Source organism: Pinus tabuliformis, chromosome 1_2 (assembly GCF_031772625.1).
Source record: "Pinus tabuliformis cultivar Carrire ecotype Pingquan chromosome 1_2, CPIR1, whole genome shotgun sequence".
NCBI classification, from domain to species: Eukaryota; Viridiplantae; Streptophyta; class Pinopsida; order Pinales; family Pinaceae; genus Pinus; species Pinus tabuliformis.
In genome coordinates this window covers 982,638,214-982,660,811 of record NC_142298.1, presented here as the reverse complement: position 1 = coordinate 982,660,811, position 22,598 = coordinate 982,638,214, and the positions used below count along the sequence as shown (strand labels likewise).

The following is a 22,598-nucleotide window of genomic DNA, read 5'->3' as shown; positions in this document are numbered from 1 at the left end:
TTTTTGACACCACCATGGTGTTTGGATCAAACTCCGGGAACCAGGGGGTAACAAATAGTCCCGCACTGCCCCAAAACCATGGTCCTTCGGTAAGAGCTTTTTCCCTCTCTTCTTCAACGCGAAAGACTACTATGAAGAATCCTTTCGAGCATAGGTGGATCCGGCAGTTTTTTGTCCATGCCGTGTGTATCCATTGATACAAAGCATCCGATCTAGGCCAGAAGCCGTTAAATCTACAAATAACGGCGTTTTTTTGTAGATCTGTGAATATGCCCTTTACCTCTGGGATATCCAACGGAATCGAGGGGCTCTCTGGTACTTCATCCACGATATACTGCCCTGGAGGGATATTAACAGTTGCATGTTCTTTCCCCTTTGGGATTTCTGTCCCTTTTGCTGCGTCTCTGTAGGATCCTGTAGATGTGGATCCCTTAGATCCACCTTGCAGTCGGAGATTGAGGATAACAGTTGAATCTTTTGCAACCCTGTAATGCTAGAGGGTGTGTTGATCCTGCATGCATAGCCCTGAAAATAAAAGATTTTGTAATGCAACTGGAGTGCCCAATTTGACCTGTATCTCTTTTTTTAAATCCAGTACAGTCATCCATTCCCAGATCTGCACACAAACGTGTCTTCCTTCTGTTGATCTGATAAAAATTTGTTTCAGATCTGCAATGTCTACCTTGTTCAGGTTCCATTTTACTGGTTTGAGTTCTGGATCTGGCTGGCTTTCAACTGTCTGTTGCCTAAGACAAAAATGTCTGCCTTCTGTTGATCTGATGAAAAATTGTTGATCTGGGTCCGTGTGGTCTAGCTTAAATTTTTTCCTCCCTGAACCTGCTGCGATTTGAGTCACAGAGGCGATTAGATCCGGCCCAGATCTGCTGTCTTTACGGACCCGGAAGGGCAGATCTGTACCATGCACCCGCGGAAAGCCAAACAGGGGCAGAGGAAACGGGAGTCGACTCTGTATCCCGATGACGCAGACTGGGCGAACTCCCCAGGGAATACCACCCACGAAAGAGGGCGGATCATCCTGAAAACGTGTGGGGGTCGATAGATAGGAAGCATAAAACCCCAGGCAATGAAAGGGGGGATCCAGAGTCGCCCTAAGAAAGCCGAAATGAGCCAAGACAGGTGGAATAACCTCAAATACCTGACTGTTTTGATTTGTTACCAGTGGCTCCTTTCCGTTGATGTATCCGGTCCAGATCCAAGAGGTTTCATCGCGCGTTGAGAATCCCTCAGTCAAGCTCCAACCCTTTCCAGCGTCAACCAAATCTGTGGAGGCGGCAGCGGCAGCGAATAGTCCTGCAGCATCGAACAGAACCGTGGGGGCGGCAGCGGCAGCGGAAGGACCTGCAGAAAACCTAATCTCGCAACCTCCGGCCATGGCTCTTCCAATTCAACCTAACTATTGTTGAAGTATGAATAAATGTAAAAATATATATTATTTACATATTTACAATTTACTATATAAAAAATTATATAGTTTCTAGAAAAGAAATTAATAAAATATCTGTAATTAATAACACAATATTTCTAAATATATTATTTTTACATATTTATTTAAACTATAAAACAATCACTTTTTTAATAATAATAATTATTATTATTATTATATATTATATTATTTATATTTATATTTATATTTAGAAGTCCTCTTTATACCTCTTTATACCTTTAAATAATATAATGAACTTTCTTATGGGTTCAAAATTTGACACCATACAGAAAGTTATAATCCACGCATTCAACTGCACCGCTATTCCATATGACAACGCGTTTTTCAACTTTTAGATTCTCACACTCAAAAAAATAATAAGGTCCTAACTGAGTTATTTGCAGGAGGTAATGGCTTCCAGCTCAGAGAGCTTCTTTGAAAGCAGTGGTCAAATCCCAAAAACCTCAAGAGAGCGCATAGCCGCAGACGAGGAAGAGGAGGCGGCCCAGATCAGATGGGCACCCATAGAGAGGCTCCCCACATACGAGCGTGTCAGAAATTCCATTCTCAACGACGTGGTCGTTGCAGCGGCTGGATCTTCTCACATTCATAATCACTTGCAGCAGATCGACGTCGCAAATATTCCGCTTGAATCTAAGAAGCTACTGGTTCAGAGACTTGTCGGATTAACAGCTCAAGATAATGAACACTTCCTGCAAAAACTTCATCAAAGACTCCAAACGTTCGCATTTTTGCCTGTGCCTACATTTTATTTAAAATATTATGCTTACTTGAGTTAGTTTATACTCGGATCTAATTTCTCTGAGCTTAACGATGTGCTTATTTTGTGGTATTGAGCAGAGTTGGCATAATATTACCAGAGATCGAGATCCGCTTCGAGAAGTTGAATATTTCTTCCCGTGTCTACGTTGGGAGTAGGGCACTGCCAACATTAGTTAACTGGACGTTGAATATAGTGGAGGTATTGTTCCCAGTTCCATGGTTACCAGAGCTGGACTGGTGAATTTTATCACCATTTTCCCCTCCGCGTAGATCGTCAAAAATGATTTGTGAAAAAACGGAATATCGCTGTAAACGGCTTATTATTATATGTTGTTGTGCAATGGGGTGGGTTGGTTATGGTGTTGTTTGATATTTATTGAGCATTTTGTTTGGGAGTTTTAGATTAAAATTTGATTTATTTTTTTAATAAAACATTGTCTATTTTTTAATATATATAGATTCAACCTTTATGAAAATTTTGTTGCTTCATTTTTTAATTATAACAAATCCCTGCCAAAATTTTGACTGTTTCGATTTGACTTTAAAAATAAAAAACATATCACAAATATAATAGGGCCATAATTATTACTATATTATATTTGGATTATCTAGAAGTTTACAGTGTTAGTATTTTGATTTTTGTTGTTTGAAATCAACAAAAATATTTATATTAATTAAATGAGTTTAAATAAGAGGTGTTTATTTTGTATTAAATTCTCTGAAATATTTTTTTTCAATAATCCTTTGTAAATTTTCTCGGATCTCGGGTTAACCATTTTCGATATTATATTTTTCCGCTTCAATAAAATATTTACTAATTTATAATTTTTTTTTTTTATCATTTAAAAGTTATAAAATTATGTACGTAGGACGCTTTGGAATCCTTTAGGTTGAGGAAGACTAAGAAGAAAACACTGAGAATTCTTCGAAACGTCAGCGGTGTGATTAAGCCTGGCAGGTAGGCAAATAGGAATTTTGAAAAGATTTTGATTTAATTAGATTGCAGTGATTGAAGGTATTCGCTCATTTTGTGGGCTATAACATTGTGAAGGATGGTTCTTCTTCTTGGACCTCCTGCATCGGGAAAGACCACACTACTCATGGCACTGGCTGGAAGGTTTAACAAAACACTCAAAGTAAGGATGTTAAACTTTTGCTTCTCCATTTAAATGTGTTAATATAATTGTTGTGAAATAGTTTTTGTTATTTGTAATTTTAAATATATAAATTTTGGATTTCTTATTTTTTTTAAATAATTTTTTTTATTGATTTAGAATGTCTTCAAAACTAATTTATATAGATTATTTATGCAATTTTGTTTTCTCTTTTCATATAGATGGACTTTCATGGTCTCTAAGCAAATCAGGAGAATCGCTCATCTATTTTTTACAAAGAGACTTAGAAAAGAAAACCAGCCATCTATCTCTTACAAAGAGACTGGGAAAACAAAACCACACATTATACTTATGTCTATATAGTACAAAACATGACATATAACAAGATAAACTATCATATACAAAGAGACTGGGAAAACAAAACCACACATTATACTTATGTCTATATAGTACAAAACATGACATATAACAAGATAAACTATCATATTTGTGGACCAATAAGAATCGAAGGAAGATATAGAAATTGTGTCCTTTGCACTTAAAACCAGAGGAGTCGCAGTATCAAAATGACATTGAAGAGTCCTCTCTACGTGTGTCAACCTCACATGAAGCTTGTCCATATAGAAACAATGACTTATGAGCATTATTTTAATATCCTCCACAAAAAAACACATTATACCTTTCCATTTGCTTATCTTTTATAAGCATATTTAACATGGTCTTCATTTGTGAATTGAAGTATTACTTTCTTAGACCCCTCGTATGACGAAAGTCGGCACCAAACAATATACCTCTTCAAGTCTCTCAGAATCAAAACAAGATTGTCTCTTTAGTGGCGACCATGGTTTCCAATTTCTGAATTTCTCATAAGTCTCAAGCAGAACAATATTGAAATAAGCCTTAACAAAGCATTGGGAAAGTATACACGCCCTACATTGATCCTAGGAGTTGTTGATGTCGCCTCTCCTACTACACTGCATGGGACACATGGTGCGTAGGAGAGACCCTTTCTTTAAATGCCCATACGAACACCGACAACACAGAGTAAGGTGCGCACAAACTTTGAGCATACAAACTTTGAGCATATATATTTATGATAAAGTAGGAATAAATCTCTATTTATAAATTTTGTTTTATGTTATTTTTAAATGTATATATATTTAACTTATATTAATTTTTTTAATAATAATAATAATAATAATAATATATTTAGATTTTATGTTTTTTCTTAAAGTATTTAGAGGTTTATTAGAGATTGATGTTTATCCACATAAAAGTAAAAAACTAAACATCCTCAACTCACACCTTATCAAGGTTCAATAAATTATATCAATGTTAATGGATGTTGATCCAAATTATTATGATCAAATTTTTAAAAATAAATAAACTACTGCAACCATATAAATTAGAAAGTTGTTAAATGTAAATAGACATTAAACATTTACCCCATATATATTTCATCTTACCATCATTAAAACTAATCATAAAAAATAAATAAAGATATAAATTTATTAATAATAACAATTATAGAAAAATTAATATATAAATAAAATATTAATATATTTAATAAAAATATGTCACAAAAAATCATCTTATAAAAAAGTTTTGTCATAATATTGTTTATCAATTTCAAAACTAGTTAATATGGAAAATCTAACCAAACCATGACTCACATATATCGATATATAATTTTAATTATTTTAATTAAAATAAAATAAATAAATAAATGCATATCTTAATTTTTTTTATTTTTTTAATTATATATATATTAATATTAATATTAATATTATAATAGTTAAATTCCTACCCTCAATTTATTAATTTCTTTGTGTAAAAGATTTCATTTCAATTATTAATAATTTTATTGATTTGTGTACAAGATTTCATTTCAGGTACATCAACTAAAAAATAATAATTTGTATGTTTCTGTCCGATATTTTGTGTAATTTGTATGTTTCTGTCCGATATTTTGTGTAAGGTGGATGGACAAGTGACATATAATGGACATGCAATGAGTGAGTTTGTGCCACATAAAACCGCTACTTACATCAGTCAGCATGATGTGCATATGGGAGAAATGACAGTCAGAGAAATCTTCGATTTCTCGGCTCGTTGCCGAGGCGTTGGTTCAAGATATGGTATATTTTCTGAGCTGAATGTTAAGTTGTTCGTTTTTTAAGTAGAGGCATAAATGTAGACGCTCATCTTGGCTGCAGATGTATTGAGTGAGCTTTCCAGGCGAGAGAAGCAACTAGGGGTGAAACCAGATGTCGATATTGATGTTTTCATGAAGGTATCCACTTCAAATTAAAACGTTGTAGGTTTGAATTTAGTTTTTCTTCTGGCGAAGTTGAAATACTCAAAATGAACTGTTAAATGCATATTTACATTTCTAGGCAATAGCCATGGAGGGACAGAAAACCAGCATGATGACAGAGTACGTGTTGAAGGTAAGGTTTCTTCCAATTCTAAGAATCTCGATCTCATGAATTTGGGTTCCAGACGCAAGGTCAGTTTTCTTGGAAATCATCCGGGTTTCTTATTTAAATATTGTGTCAATGATACGATATGATGAATAATGTCGAAAACCTTCGACCAGGCTCTGGGGTTAGAGCCGTGCGCGGAAAAGATCGTGGGAGATCAAATGCGCAGAGGAATTTCCGGAGGTGAGAAGAAAAGAGTCACAATAGGGGAGATGATTGTTGGAGGTGACAGCAAAGCTTTCCTGTTGGATGAAATTTCGACAGGGCTGGACAGCTCTACCGCATACGGGATTATCCGATGCTTCTACCACTTTGTTCATATTATGAAGGTAACAATGGTGGTTTCTCTTCTGCAACCCGCCCCTGAAACGTTTCAACTGTTCGACGACCTAATCCTGCTATCAGAAGGCTATATCGTGTACCAGGGGCCCAGAGAATTTGTCCTGGGTTTCTTCGAGACCATGGGATTTAAATGTCCTGAAAGAAAAGCAGTTGCAGATTTCCTACAAGAGGTAGTTAAATAAGTTTCTGGTTATTGATCATTTTAAAGTTAAACTAACGATTTGGTGCAAATACTTTTTCACAATGAGTCATATTCATAATAGTGAAAATGTCTGAAATATATATTGTATTCCAGTTAAACATGGCGGATGATAATGATAAAATTTTAGGTTTTTTTTTTCTGGTTTTGAAATATGATTCTCTGTCAGATTGCAATATTATGTAGTTTCAATTGTAATATTCAAAAACATGAAAAATATTTAACATAGATTCGGCAACTTAAAGCTATGATTTTTCCATTACGCAATAGACAAAAAAATATCTGAACCAAAAACTTCAGCAATACCCTTTTTAATGCAAATTAATATTCAAGAAGTCTCACCGTAAACTGCAAATTACTATTCAAGAAGTCTCACAGAGAACTTTTAAAAATCTTAATAAGTTGATAATTTGTAAGTTCAAAAATTGCAAATCAGCGTTCAACATCTTATACCGACCTTTTCTCTGAAACAGTTGATTTCTCGAAAAGACCAGGAACAGTACTGGTGTACTAGCAGTGGGAAGCCATACCGATACGTCTCAGCGAAGGAGTTTGCAGAAGCATTTAAATCTTTTCCGGTCGGAGCCGATCTGATCTCAGAATTGTCGATTCCATACGATAAAGCAAAATGCCATCCCGCCGCACTCTCTAAAGAAAAGTACGGCTTAAGCAAAACCGGACTTTTCAGAGCATGTTTTGACAGACAGCTTTTACTTATGAAAAGAAATGCCTTCATCCATATCTTCAAATTCTTGCAGGTGAAAAAATTTCCCACAGGCTTACAATCATTCTTGCCATTGAATTCATATACATTGCCATTATTTCATCTGGATTTCTTTCTCAAGTGATATTTACTACTAATCCGATATTGTTTTGCCGTCAGATAACTTCCGTCGCCATAATCGCTATGACGGTTTATTTTCGTACAAACATGCATCCCGGAAATCTGGAGGACGCATCCCTTTATATTGGAGCTCTTTTCCTGGGTCTCGTCATGAATATGTTCAACGGACTTTCAGGTATTGCGACTACAATTGAAAAGCTTCCAGTCTTCTACAAGCAGAGAGATTTCATGTTCTACCCTGCCTGGGCATACTCTCTTCCAATATTCATTACAGAAATTCCTCTTTCCCTAATCGAGTCTACCGCCTGGGTATCTCTTACCTATTACACTATTGATTTTGCCCCTGCCCCAAAGAGGTAAGTACATTTACATCGTCTTTTTACACTAAAAAGTATATTAAAATCAAATTACTTTCTGAAATCCAAACATTCTGCCCATACTAAAACAAAGTTCCATTATGAAAAAAATTAGGAAAAGTAAAATTTCAACTGCTCTTTCTTCCATAATTTTTTTCTTCCCTTTTCTCATTTTTGATGGACCAGGGTTCTTCAACCTGTACAGGTTTTTTCGACACTTTTTGTTGTTGGTGGCACTCCACCAAACAGGTTTGGCACTCTTTCGCTTAATAGCTGCTGTGGCACGCAATATTATAATTGCAAACACCTTTGGTGCATTTGTGCTCTTAATCACGTTCGTCTTGGGTGGGTTCATCATATCGAGAGGTATGGAAATCCATATTTTTGCTTTTACAGATTTTAAATTATTATGATCAGTGCCCGGAACCTCGATAATTAGTTCATTGAGTTATATATAAAAAAAAATCTTTTAGTATTAAAAAAAATAGTACTGTTATTAAAATCCTGGTAATTAATGCTTTGAGTTATGATCAAAAGTATTTTTAATTGGTTGAATAAACATTTGTTTCAGTATTAATTCTGAAAATATGATAATTAGATATAATAATGTTAAAAGTTTTTAAAATAAGTTGAATATAATTTTTTCTTAATTTCCTTCCATAGAATATGATTAGTTTTTTTTTTCAACCATGCACGGGCATGTTGTATAATACAAAATTCTGAACTCGTTTGTTTGTTTCTTTCTTCACTCTTGAAATATTGTGTACATATACCAAATTTTGCTGGTTCAGGTCAATGATGTCAGAAAATCAGTTAATGAATCTGTTTACTAAGATTCACTTCGTCCAAATCGCCGGTAATTCAGCGATGTCGGTCTGGGTGTTCTTATTTCTTGTGATTTCTTTTGAAACTAATTCAACCGGGGGATTTCTGACATGGGTGGGAAATAATTACCATACTTGCCTAATAAACTTTTGGAGGTTGCTATTGAAGTTCTCAGCACAAGTACGATGATGACTATTTGGCAACACATCAGAGATTTACAGTACTGAAGGAAGAATTGGTAAATATGTATGGGCAAACATTTACGCTGCAACTCTTACTTGCACTCCTCAAATTGAGCATGTTCAGAAAATCCCTCATTTTGTATAATTGCCCATCAAGTGTCTTAAATATTTGTTTGAATGTAAAAGTCATATGCATAAGTTGAAAGGAGTGTAGTGTGAAAGCCTTAGAGGTAGAGAGGATAAAATCGTGGAGCAATTTGTGGTGGCCTTGTCAAACAAAGTCTTTAATGAGTTTTACAGAGAGTTAATCCGCAACTCTTTACAGAGTTTTACAGAGATTTACTCTGCAACCCATAAATCGCAGTGATATCCTTTTGTTTTACTTGGATCAGCAGCCTCCAATTTATCATAGTAATGTATTTTACTATGTTTTGAAAAATGGTTTTTACTGTGGGTTCTCCCGTAACTAAGTCAAAAAATATAAACCACAGATGTCTAAAATCCATAATCTAAAATAGTGGAGAAATTTGTCGTGAGCACTTGAAAACAACTCTTTACTGAAAGGAGTTTTACAGACTCTGCTTGTTTTACTTGGAGCACAAGACAAATGTGTTTTCCTTTGTTTTGAAAACAAGTCTTTACTGAAAGGAGTTTTACAGACTCTGCTTGTTTTACTTGGAGCACAAGACGAATGTGTTTTCCTTTGTTTTGAAATATAATGTAAAATAGTGGACCAATTTGTCGTCGGTCCCTGAAAACAAGTCTTTACGAAATTTTACAGATAGTTACTGGGTAACCTTTTGTGGTGTGAAAACAAGTCTTTAGCGAGTTTTACAGAGAGTTACTCTGCAACCCACTGAAGTGTAAATCACCGTAACATCCTTTTGTTTTACTTGGATTACCACTTGGTTTTAAACTTTCAAACCACGCTGCAACCCCACTGAAGCTTAAATCGCAGTAATTGCACTGGGTAAATCACAGTAACATCCTTTTGTTTTACTTGGATTACCACTTGGTTTTAAACTTTCAAACCACGCTGCAACCCCACTGAAGCTTAAATCGCAGTAATTGCACTGGAGCTTAAATAGCAGTAATATCCTCTTGTTTTACTTGGAGCAGAACTCCAGTCAAACCTTAATATCCTCTTGTTTTACTTGGAGCAGAACTCCAGTCAAGCCTAAATCGTAGTAATATCGTTTTGTTTTACTTGGAGCAGCAGCCTCCCATTTATCAAACTGATTTGTTGAAGCAAACTCCTCTCCTCTGCCTTTAAAACTTTTTCTAACAACATGTTCATATGGGTGTAATATTCTTTTTTTTATTCTTCTATTAAAATTAGTATCATAGCAAATCCGCCACGTCTTTATGGGTGTAGCACAGGTTATATTTGAATCAGTGTAAGTGTAAGCTTCTCTTATTGCTTCTGCTACTAAAATCATTCTCAGAACAATTCACCATGTCCTTTGGTGCTTTACCTCTTAATAAAATAAAGAACAATGCCTAATTTATCAATGAAGTAGAAACTCATGCTATTTGGTTTGTGGAAGTATTTACGAGAGGATAACGAAGATGAAAGAGAATTTTGGTGAAGTTCAACTATTTTCCAAATTGAAAAAATTTCAGTTAGTTTTTTTCCTACTCTCATTTTGATTTTATATCTTACGAAATTTTAATTCAAAATAAAATATATCAATCAAACTTTTATTAATATCATAACCAATTCAAATTCTAACTTCGTAAATATATAGTACCCACTAACAGCCTGCCGTGTAAGAGAAGTAGAGTTGTATGATCCACTGTAATTCCTTAGTTTGGGCAGGATGGCCTACAGTTCGGATCCTGTCGAGAAATTGGACTTCATCAGAAATAGAATAATAAATTAAATACAATAAAGTCCTATCAAGACGATTAATGTTTTCGACTCCTGGTAAACAGACGATATTAAAGGGTGGTGGATATGGGGTTACTGGTTATCTCCTCTCTCGTACGCTCAAAACGCTGTTGCAGTGAACGAGTTCCTGGCAACAAGGTGGCAAAAGGTCTGAACTGTGTGAATTTTATGCTGGATGATACTTTTATAACAAATCACTTCATGGGTGAAATAATTCTATTTTGTGTGTTATTTTGTTCTAATTTTGCAGCCAAATTACGATATTGGAGTCAAATTGTTGGAATCTCGTGGGTTTTTCACGGAGAGCTACTGGTATTGGGTTGGCCTTGCAGCGGTCATGGGGTTTGCTGTTATCCTTAATGTCCTCTTCACGCTCGCCTTGCACTATTTTGACCGTAATGACGAACTTGCATCTTTAACAGTAAAATTCTTAGTTTATTTTATACTTTTCTATCAACTAATGCTATAGTTTGGGTATATTTCTCAGCCCTTGGAAAACCACAGGCAATAGTTGCTGAAGATATTGTAGAAGAAAATCAAGAACGGGAAATGCAGAGCCTTGCATTAAAAAGATCAAATTCGTTTTCTCCACGCCATCGTCCCCCTCAACGTGAAGTTGAAACTTCTGGTAACATCCTTCACTAAATCCCAACAATTTCCTTTTAGGTTTTTAGATTTTATAATTTAGTGGATAGATAGATCTATTATATGATATTGTAAAGTCGGAATGATTACCTTGGCCATCGCTTGTACTAAGAAGCAATTTGTGCAGACCCGATGGTGAAAACAAAAGGAATGATTTTGCCATTTCAACCCCTGTCATTAACATTCCAGGATGTCAACTACTATGTCGATATGCCTGCGGTATGTCCTCTCGAGTTACCTTGTTCTAGGTTTAAATACAAACAGCACATTTATCACCATAATTTAGATTTGTTTGGAGTTGACAATGAATTTAGCAACATTCTAGTCTCAATCTACTCTAGTTATAATTAGTTATGAACATTGCAGGCAATGAAAAAGGAAGGAGTTACAGAACAAAGGCTTCACCTACTGAGTGGAGCGAGCGGATCATTCAGACCGGGAGTACTTACAGCTTTAGTAGGTGAAAGCGGCGCTGGAAAAACCACACTGATGGACGTTCTTGTAGGGAGGAAAACTAGAGGATACGTGGAAGGATCAATAACCATCTCTGGCTATCCTAAGAAACAACAAACCTTTGCAAGAATTTCTGCTTACTGTGAACAAACTGATATTCATTCACCATTTATTACAGTTTACGAATCCCTCGTATACTCGTCTTGGCTTCGTCTGGGAGAGGAGGTGAACTCTGAAACAAGACAGGTAATATTTCATTTCACTGTGTATACTTTCTGGTCAATTAATTATTACTACTCTAGAGTTAGTATTATCATATTACTGATCGTTAACCACCGATTCTCCCTGATGATCAGATGTTTGTGAAAGAAGTAATGGATCTTGTAGAGCTGAATAACCTCAGTAACGCTCTGGTTGGTTTCCCTGGAGTAAATGGTCTGTCCATAGAACAAAGAAAGAGATTGACAATCGCAGTTGAACTGGTATCCAATCCTTCAATAATTTTCATGGACGAACCAACATCTGGACTGGATGCGAGGGCTGCTGCTACTGTTATGAGAACGATTCGAAGCACCGTCGATACTGGACGAACTGTGGTTTGCACCATTCATCAACCCAGCATGGATATATTCGACGCCTTCGATGAGGTACATTCCAGATATATTCGCAAATTATTCTGTACACGTTCTGTTCAAATTAGGTAGTAATATTTGGTCCTCTGGTTGAAACGTAGCTGGTGTTGATGAAACGAGGAGGACAGATGATTTACGTAGGACCCCTTGGTCGCCATTCCCAAATGCTCATAGACTACCTGGAGGCAATTGAAGGTGTTCCTAAAATCACACCAGGAATCAACCCTGCTACATGGATGTTGGAAGTAACTTGTGTCAATGCAGAGATCCGTCTTGGAGTCGATTTTTCAGAAATCTATCGAAATTCATCTCTCTACAGGTAAGTCCGTGGAGGCAGTTGTCTTTGTTAACTCTGAATAAAATATCAAGATCCTCAATACTAGCTTTACATAGGAACGCAAAATGGGATTGGAAAAAATCTTCATATGTTTTTTTAGGTTATATAGTATAATATCATGTATCTTATATATTATAATATCATATTTTTTAATTATATATTATATTACTATTATGTTATATTTTTGTGCTATGTATTATATTAGCATAATCACATATATTAATATGTCACATTTATTAATGTGGTTGATATACATAGATAAATCATATTTATTAATGTAGTCGATAACCATATATGAAACAATATACAACTTGATTAGGAAATGTGGTTGGTATACGCCCATAAGCATTTATCAATCACATTAATAATTATTAGATGTATAATGTTAATGTGGCTATTAAAGATTGAGTATTATTAATAAATGTATAAATAATAACAACCCCATATATATATATATATATATATATATATATATTAACATTTATATATCTAACAATAATGGGAGAATCAATGATAATGTATTGGGAGAGAGGAATGGAGAATGCTAAGGTTTCGTTGTGCTCTGCAACTAAAGGGATAGTCGACACTAGGGTTACATCTCACGCCCAGTATGTCGAATGACAGAATGGGAGCCTTTGAAATATGTTAGTTGGGTTAGGGCACCATGTCATCCCTCTCCCATCTCTCCCGCTTCATAGATCTGAATTTTCTATGGTCTGTGACAGCGAGGTAATTTATATTTTTTCTATTGTTTTTGTGTTGTGGGTTACATTTGCGTCTGTTGGGTCATGGCATAGCTCACACAGATCTCTCTATATCGATGCAAGTGGTCAGTTATATGCATCCATAACCACACACGACGAGAGATCCCAACAAATCACTAGTGTTTTCCTTACAGTCGATGCAAATGCTCAATTGGCCTAGGGTTTATCGGATAAGAAAAACCTTATACACAGTAAGCTGATGCATGCTACATCTACCCTTACATTGGCTGGCTGACAAAGATCTAAAGATCTACTCATCTCTGCCTCCTCAAGATCTGTTATATCGAGAATTCATGTGCACGGTCTTGTGATCTGCTACAAAACATGAGATTTATAGAAGGCCCACAATAACTGTGGTGACCATGGATGCAGACTTTCATAACCCCATCACCACAAAAGGAAAAATTGTGTCTTATTTACACAAGCAACAATGAAAAGATCACTCTACCCTCAAGAAGGAACCTGTTATTAATCACGGAATCAAATATATGTTCTTTCGAGGAGTTTAGATCATAGTACGAACTGTAGATTGGGTTAAACAAAAGGAACACACAAACATCTTGGATCGGGGACACTCTGGTCTGAGTCCTCACTAAAGGGATTTGACGATACCATTGCAGTAGAGTAGTAGAATGGCAGATTCAGCACAACAACTACAAAATGTACCACAGTCAATAGAAATTGACTCATACATGCACCCACATATGAAAAATGTGGATTTTATCGGTATAAGGCTAGATCTGTTAGTAAGGAATAATCACACAACATATTTTCCCCTCATCCAAATCTTTATCAGAACATTGCAAGCGAAGACTATTTGTAAGAGGATCTGGAATGGGGTGTGGATACAAGATTTAAAGTATGAGATTCAAAAACAATTGGGCATATCTGTAAGTATGCAAAATTTCATTCATGCAAGGATATTATTGTAGGAGAACCTCGTGATCCAGGACTATGGAATTGATAATGACTTGACCATCATCCTCAATGAGAGATTGTGTGGAAGTTTCTCTCGTTCTAGCTCAAAGGACACATGCTCTTTTAAGGATGCAATCAAAAGGAAGGATGAATCCCAGACAAAACCAATCATGTATCCATATCTACTCAAGCCCTATATCGTGGAGCAGAAATCCCAGATAGTAGCTTTGATAGTCACTTTGCCTGAGGTGAATGAACTTTGTCTAGATTTCCACACCAAAGTAGTTATATGTAGATTTAATGGCTTTTGGCCCAAATCAGATGCACTACATCAATGGATATTCTCTACATGGACACTAAATTGCAAAACTCTCCTATGTTTTAAGGGGTTTTTTGTTGTGAGATTTCCTATAGTAAAACATAAAGACTATGCTTTAAATGAAGGACCATGATTTTGGGGCAATGCGGGGTTCTTCATGATACCTTGGTTCCCAGGTTTTGATAAGACCACCATGGTGGTACCCAAAATTCCTGTATGGGTCACGATACATAATCTACCACTACATTTTTGGCACCACAAAGTATTAGAAGGAATTAGGAACTCCTTTGGAGATTTTTTGAGATTGATACACATAGAATGTCAAAAGGCATTTTTACATTTGCGAGACTTTACGTTGAAGTAGAGCTTAGCCAAGGTTTATTCGATCACATTATATTGGTTCACAACAATATTCAATGGACTCAACCACTAGATTATGAAAATACGACATATCATTGACATTGCTGTCTACAAACATGACTCCTTCAAAGTGCATGCCCATAAGCTAAAAAATATCCAAAAATCCTCAAAAGCCAAATGGATGGAAATGCATTGAATCCCATGAAGAGGCACCAGAGGAAGGAAACCCCCAGAAAACACCACAGACAATGATGATCAAACAACTAGGAACATCTCATAGAAGGGCGAGATCAGGCACAACTCTGCATTAGTTCTAAAGGCAACCTTCCCACAACAGTAGAGTGAGAAACACACCCATCGGAAAGAGGTAAGTGGAAACAAACAGAATCATGGGTCAGAATGCTCTGATTCTAACAAAGAAATCCCAGCTACTACACAAGAGAGTCAAATGACTATTGTAACATCCGCACCCAATGCTTGTGGTTGGCAAAAAGTGGAAAAAAAAGAAAGGTAGGAAAGAGTAGATTAGATTTTTTGGATGAGATTCTAAAGATCCTGAGACATAGAATCTGATTACTATGCATATGCTCTTTAGCATCTACAACATGTAGTTTTTCTCACTATGAATAAAATTATAATTTTTCCTTGGGAAAAAATAAAATCTAACAATAACAAAATTAACATAATATAATAATAGTATACCATTATTACTAATAATACTTATTTACTTATTTATCTCTCGCCATTATCCTAATGATTAATATGCATTTATTAACATATTAATATAACTATCAATAACTTTTATACATAATGACATATTTATAAATCATTCTAACATAACAATATTAAACTCTAATATTAAATCAATTATTAAAATTCCTAATGTTATAAAATTGAACATTATATGCCTTGAGATTAACATTAAAAACTTATCATAAATATTTTAAACTATAGGATTAATATTGTAAATGGTAGGATTAATATTATAAGCCCTAATATTAAATAACCCAATATTAAACCTAATATTACATACCCCAATATTAAAAACCCAATGTTTACCTTGATGATAAATGCAATATTATAAACCCTAAATTAAAAACTGCAATATCACAAATTTGACAAATTAATATTATAAACCTAAGGGGAAATAAACACAAGGGTTTAATAATATAAACCCAAGGGAAAATAAACACAAGGCAAAAATATTAAACCCTAATATTAATAATAATAAACCTAAAGGATTGTCCATGGCGTCTTGGATAGACAATGATTGGGTCCTCTATTAAGGCACTCCTTTATGTGAAGTCACTAGTTCAATTCCCGCCTTGATGGTTGAGGTGATCAACAACAACATGGTTACCATCAAGTAAAAAGGGGGAGATTGTTGGCATTATGATTCATGTGTTGTCCTTGATGGCAACACACTTCAACACTGTTAAGAGGTGACACACTAGTGGAACAAAATAACAAAATGATGGGAAGTATTATAGATTAGAATCCAAAGTTTGATAAAGGTGAATATTTGAAGATTTATATGCGGGTTCATCAAGGCCAAGCTGTGTATACACAAAGGTACAAAGAAGGCCAAGCCGTGTATACACAAAGGTACAAAGAAGAAAAGTTTCATACATTATGGAACACTAATTTAAGAATACCAGGGGTCCTTACCATGGTATTAGCCCATAATATTGAGCGCAGTAACGGTTACTTGATCCCATCCAAGATTACCACCACTATTGTAGTTTTCACTCATGGTATTAGGTAAGGCTCTAACTATATAAGGAGGGCTCAAACTATATAACGAGGTGAATATAAAAGTGCTAAGTGTACATGTGAAAGGGTTTTTAATGAATACTTCAATCTGACGTATATTTGCATTGTAAGGGCCATAATTGACACATAGTTCTGAAATATTTATGCACTGATAAATATAATGATGGATCAGGATCATGAGACATGAAATGACTTTCCATTATATGATATGCTCATGGATTGACTAGATTTAAGTATTGATGCATATTTTTATCTCTAAATATTATGATCTCGGTCTTTCTGAAGTTCTGAAGAGCTATGCAATTTTAGGTTAAAATTTGCAGATCTGTACGCAGGTTGGTCTCAGTTAAGTCGCATATTCATCTGGATTCGTTTCTTCAAAGTAGAGTACATAAAGGAAGGGCTTTTTTTCATAAATGACTGATCAACATGATCAGTGTTGCTGTATCTCTGTTGTTTTTCAATGATGTCATGATGTTGATCTAGGTTGAGTGATAATGTCTAAAGTAGAATTGATTGAATGATGAACTTGAATTTGGTTACACATTGATTGGTTGAAAATATTATTGATGTTTCTAACTATATGAGGGTTCCGTAAGCTAACATAATATTTCAGAATAATTCTAGTCAACTTTGTGTCTGATTCAAAACTACAACTTTTGAGTATATTGAGATATGTACGCATGTTGCTCTATAGAAAAAGCGCATATACATGCAAGTTTCCTTAAGTCAAGTAGTGTATACATGTTTTCATATGAATGACTAGGGTTTCACTTGATTCTATGTGTTGATGCAGAATTTTGAGTTTAATTCTATGTTCTCGTTCCAGTGATCTCACTGTTCTGTTCGAATTAAGTTTACTAAGCATACGCTAGTTCTGTTTAAAACAATGACATACATACGAGAGTTGGGTTCAGTAAAGTCGCGTACATATTTCAGAAAATAATATTATTATTGTGATTTTTTAAAACACTGATTGACCCCTCCCCTCATTATATTTACCAACACTTGAACCTTGCATTTAGTTTTGAAAACCTTATTTCTTTGTCCAAGGTCATTCATAGTGTTGTTCTAAAACTTGATGTTGAAGTACTACAATATTGCCTTTAACAATTGATGTTTCATATTCATACATGACATGAGTCCTAGCCTCATTATTTCTTCCTAGATTGTGCTTATACATGAATTTATATGACTTATTGTTTTCTACCCCACCTTTGTAGCACTTAATTGCATAATTACCATTTTGTCTCATAAAACATATGCCTCTAATAGCATGGTTCTTTCCTTTGGAAAATTGACTATTTGATGATTCATCTTCTCTCCCTTCATTAGATAGTGCTCTTGTAGCCCTCAACCTTTCTGTACCACCAAGGTTCTTTCCTTTCTAGTTTTGTTGCCAAATTATATTTAAATTTTCCTCTACTCTCAAAGAAATTTGGTACGCTTCATCAATGGTTGAGATATTATGGGTACTCATCTCATCTTGTATCTAACTTCAATGAATTACTTAGCTCATGACCTTTTGATATTTTAGCTCTTTAACTCCTAATTTGAGGTGTAATTTGAAGAAATATTTAGCATACTACCCAACATATGTCTCTTTCTACTTTAAATTTTGCGCTTCTCTTCACAAACCTTGTTAGTAATCAACTACAAAAAATTATTCATTATTTTACTCAACATTTTCTTATAGGTTTTAATCTTCTTCTATTATTTACTTTATGTTTCTTCTCAAAATTCCACTATAATCCAAAATGCCCTTTGAATTTATTTATTATAACACAAAATCTATTGGGGTATTGAACATTCTCATACTTACAAAAAATCTCTGAATCTCTCCTATCTAGTGAATGAAAGTCTTTTATTTGAAACTACCATCATAGCAAGAAACTTCTACACTTGCATTAATTTTGTCCTTCAAAAATGAGACCAAATGTTCATTTGGACCACTTTCATTAACAATTTGGTCTTCCTTTATCTTATCTTTTCATTATGAATATGCTACATACAATCATACCCAATTCTTTTGTTATCTAATTCTTGATGCTCCTCAATTCCTCCAATTCCTAGTTCTTTGGACCTTATCAAATTACTCCTCCTCTTCACACTATTGGGACTAGTCTCATAATCCTCAATTACACTACCATTCAGACACATTTCTTCCCATCAATGCCTCCCATCACAATTCTTGGAGGAATCACAAGCTGAAATGACCCTCACTTAGGATTCCTTGTTGAGATGGATTTGTGGGAACTAATCCCCACAATTAGAATCTTAGAGGCTAATTCATTCTAATAATGATGTAAATTCTCAACCTAGAATTGATCTTCACTTTGATACCACTTTGTACATGACTGACCTTTGTAGATCAGTAAACCAACTAAATATATCTAAATTCACCATATCACGGTGTAGTGGCTACAGAACTAGCTCACTTACATCTTCAGAAGATGTAGATGGTACATCGCTGAATATGGATAAACGAAACAATGTAAACAAATTTAAACAAGAGGAAATGCACATAATCAACCTTTCTATTAAATAATACAACGAAATTAAACATGGAATAAGAAGATATAATACAACCAAATTCAACATGGAATAAGATATGGAGGTCTTAGTTTCTCGGCAATTCATACAATTGTCAACCAGGAAGATTAGACAACATATTGATCTCAAACTCTAAGAGCGTGAATCAACATTCACTCTACTACTCTTTTATTGCACATTCTTGGAATTGAACCCATGTTGAAGCTATTTCATCAAATTTATAACATCCCCTAAATTTGTTTAAGTCAGGTAAATCTAGTAATCTCAACCATTATTTGTATGCCTGAATGCTACCTCTATCAATTTCTCAATCTCAAAACCATTATTTATATGCATGAATGTTACCTCTATCAATTTCTCTTTCATTGTTCACAATTTTCTCTCATGTACTTATCTATACATTCTTGGAGTTAAACCCCCTTTGAATTTGTTTCACAAAATTTATAACATCCCTTCAATTTGTTTAAGTCACATAAATCTAATAGTCTCAACAATTATTTGTACGCATGAGTGCTACCTCTATCAATTACTCTTTCATTGTTCACAATTTTCTCTCATGTATTTGTCGAATAGCTTCCGCAGCAAAGCGTGGATCTGCAACAAAAGAGAAGAAAATCCAGAGTGTTATATAGCAAACACATATTCTTTTTGTAACCAAAAAAAATGATGAATGAACATTTTGCATCTGTTTTTTAAGTAATGTCTAACTTTCTTAATTCCTCCTACTAAATAAATTAACTTAACCATGAATGTAAATTAACTTAACAATAAATGAGTGTAGGGGTAAATATTTTGACAAGCACGCTACTCTAACTCTTTGATCCCATAATTCTAATTCAAATGTTTACATCAAATAAGTATATTTGAAGTTTAAAAGTCCTATATATTTATTATATAATAAATCTCATTATTTTAAATATATTCCCATCTCCTAGAGCCTTTCAATTGTTTTTATATTCCCATTTCCCATACAAAATTCAAATCATGGATAGGCTATCGTTTTGCATGCATATAAGTTTCCATGTTTATTTATCCCAATTTGATTACGGTTTGGACTTATAATTCATATATCCATTAGCTATAATGCCAGCATTTTTTGTTTTATGAATGTGGATTTATTCAACGCTACTGAAAACATAATGCATAATGTGGGTTTTTCCACAGGCATAATAAAGTTCTCATTCAGGAACTCAGCGAACCAGTCCAAGACTCAAAGGATTTGTGTTTCGAAAGGCAATTTGGTCAATCCTTTGCAATTCAAATCATGGCTTGTTTGTGGAAGCAAAACTCTTCGTATTGGAGAAATCCTCAGTACAACACCGTTCGACTCATATTCACCCTTTGCTGCGCCCTAATATTTGGCACCATTTTCTGGAGAATTGACGGGAAGATGTAAACATTACTTTCTCCTACAATCACAAAATCTAATCAATCATTGGATGTTGTTTACGAGAAAAACCAACAAGATATACTAAATGCTTTGGGATCCAATCTAATATTCAAGGTAGATGAAATTCTTATGTGTCATTGGATGTTGTTTACAGGCAGAACCAACAAGATATATTAAATGCTTTGGGATCCATGTTCGCAGCTATTGTATTCCTGGGTTTCAGCAATGCCGTTTCTGTCCAACCAGTGGTCGATGTCGAAAGGACAGTTTTCTATAGAGAAAAGGGAGCAGGAATGTATTCGGCTCTTCCGTATGCTATTGCTCAGGTATGTACTTTTTGCAGGAACGTATTCGGCTCTTCCGTATGATATTGCTCGGATATGCACTTTTTGGTTTTGTATTGTTTTATCCATATAGACTCATTCAATTTAATTTGATCATTGTTAAATTGGCGTATGCATTTTTTTTCCCTTCATGAACAAGGAACCCGTCTAGTGCATTTGATTAGTAAAGTCTAAATTTACATAAGTGCATATATTCTATTTTTTTATTTGAATTTAGTATTTGATTACAAAAGTATAAATTTACAAAATCGAACCTAAAATAAATTTAATTATTAAAACCTAAATTTGTAGAAATATATATATTCTACCTCTACATACTCTTAAAACGCTCAAACTGTAATATTATAAAAATAAGCATACAAACATAGCTTTAAAGCCTTCTACTAATACAACCATATTTATGTTACACAGCTTTTGATCGAAGTGCCATATATATATATTCAAACACTGGTCTATGGAGTGATAGTTTATGCATTGACAGGCATGAAGTGGACAGCAGCCCAATTCTTATGGTATTTTTTTTTCATGTTCTTCACGTTCCTTTATACCACATACTATGGGATGATAATGGCGGCTGTCACTCCTAATGCAACCATAGCTTCAGTTCTCTCCTCGGCTTGTATTGCATTGTGGATGATTTTTAGCGGCTTCATAATTCCACGTCCGGTGAGAATTACAGAGTATTTTCTCTATGTATTGTTCAATTTAATTTGATTGCAGATTTTGGAAATTCCATGATGGATAGGAGTATAATCAGTTCATTTTAGTGGTTTCTATCTATCAAATTTCGAAAACTCTTACCATAAAAAAAGTAATTACTCTTTTTTTTCCCTTTGGGCTCATCACAAAAATTACAAAAATTAGTCAAATAAATGTTCATTGATAATGTGGGTGTTTTTGGGTGTTACAGTGGATTCCTCTGTGGTGGAGATGGTATTACTGGGCATGCCCCTTCGCATGGACGCTCTACGGACTGGCGGTATCTCAGTTTGGTGATATTTCAGATGAAGTGGTGATGGCAGATGGCGAGAAGCAACAAGTGAACAAATTCTTGAGTAATTACTTTGGATATAAACACGATTTTCTGGGACCGGTTGCGGTTGCAACAGTGACAATCACACTTTTGTTCGCTGTGATCTTTGCACTGAGCATTAGAACACTTAATTTCCAAAAAAGATAGAAAGAGCCTTTATTCTTTTGTTCCAATCAGAACAAAGGATTTTTTTACAGTCTATGACTGATTTCAGTTGCTTGAGTAAATGAACAAATTAGAGGGAGATAATTATAAAAATAAAAGAAATCTGTGTAATAATTATAAAACTAAAAGAAATCTGTGTAACGCAATACATATTATTATCTTCTATATGAATTATAGTCATTATTTTTATTAAAAGATAATTTTTTTTAAATAATTTTTTTTAAATGATTAATTTTTTTTTTAAATTATTAAAATATAAATTTATAAATTAATAATTTATAATATGAATGTCAATACATTAACACTAAGTGAAAGTGAAATTAATTTTTTGAGGAGCTCACGTGGTATACATTAACACTAACAAAGTGAAAGTGAAATTAATTTTTTGAGGAGCTCACGTGGTAAGATACTGAAAATGAAAACTAAATATGAAAACAATGTCTCATCT

The 22,598-nt window shown here is 34.4% G+C and overlaps 1 protein-coding gene across 1 annotated transcript; it reads left to right on the top strand.

The window, feature by feature from the left end:
* Positions 1–1,822: 1,822 nt before the first annotated feature.
* On the top strand, positions 1,823–22,168 carry LOC149209312 (ABC transporter G family member 39-like). Its single transcript, XM_089396349.1, has 22 exons — positions 1,823–2,186; positions 2,306–2,426; positions 3,097–3,185; positions 3,279–3,363; positions 5,321–5,480; positions 5,559–5,635; positions 5,739–5,792; positions 5,942–6,337; positions 6,840–7,124; positions 7,250–7,566; positions 7,772–7,932; positions 10,509–10,612; positions 10,715–10,859; positions 10,952–11,092; positions 11,237–11,328; positions 11,476–11,808; positions 11,919–12,209; positions 12,296–12,513; positions 20,383–20,610; positions 20,763–20,934; positions 21,364–21,618; positions 21,863–22,168. The coding sequence occupies exons 1-22, from the start codon at positions 1,855–1,857 to the stop codon at positions 22,130–22,132; spliced, it is 4,326 nt and encodes a 1,441-aa protein (XP_089252475.1). The 5' UTR covers positions 1,823–1,854; the 3' UTR covers positions 22,133–22,168.
* The last annotated feature ends 430 nt before the right edge of the window (positions 22,169–22,598 follow it).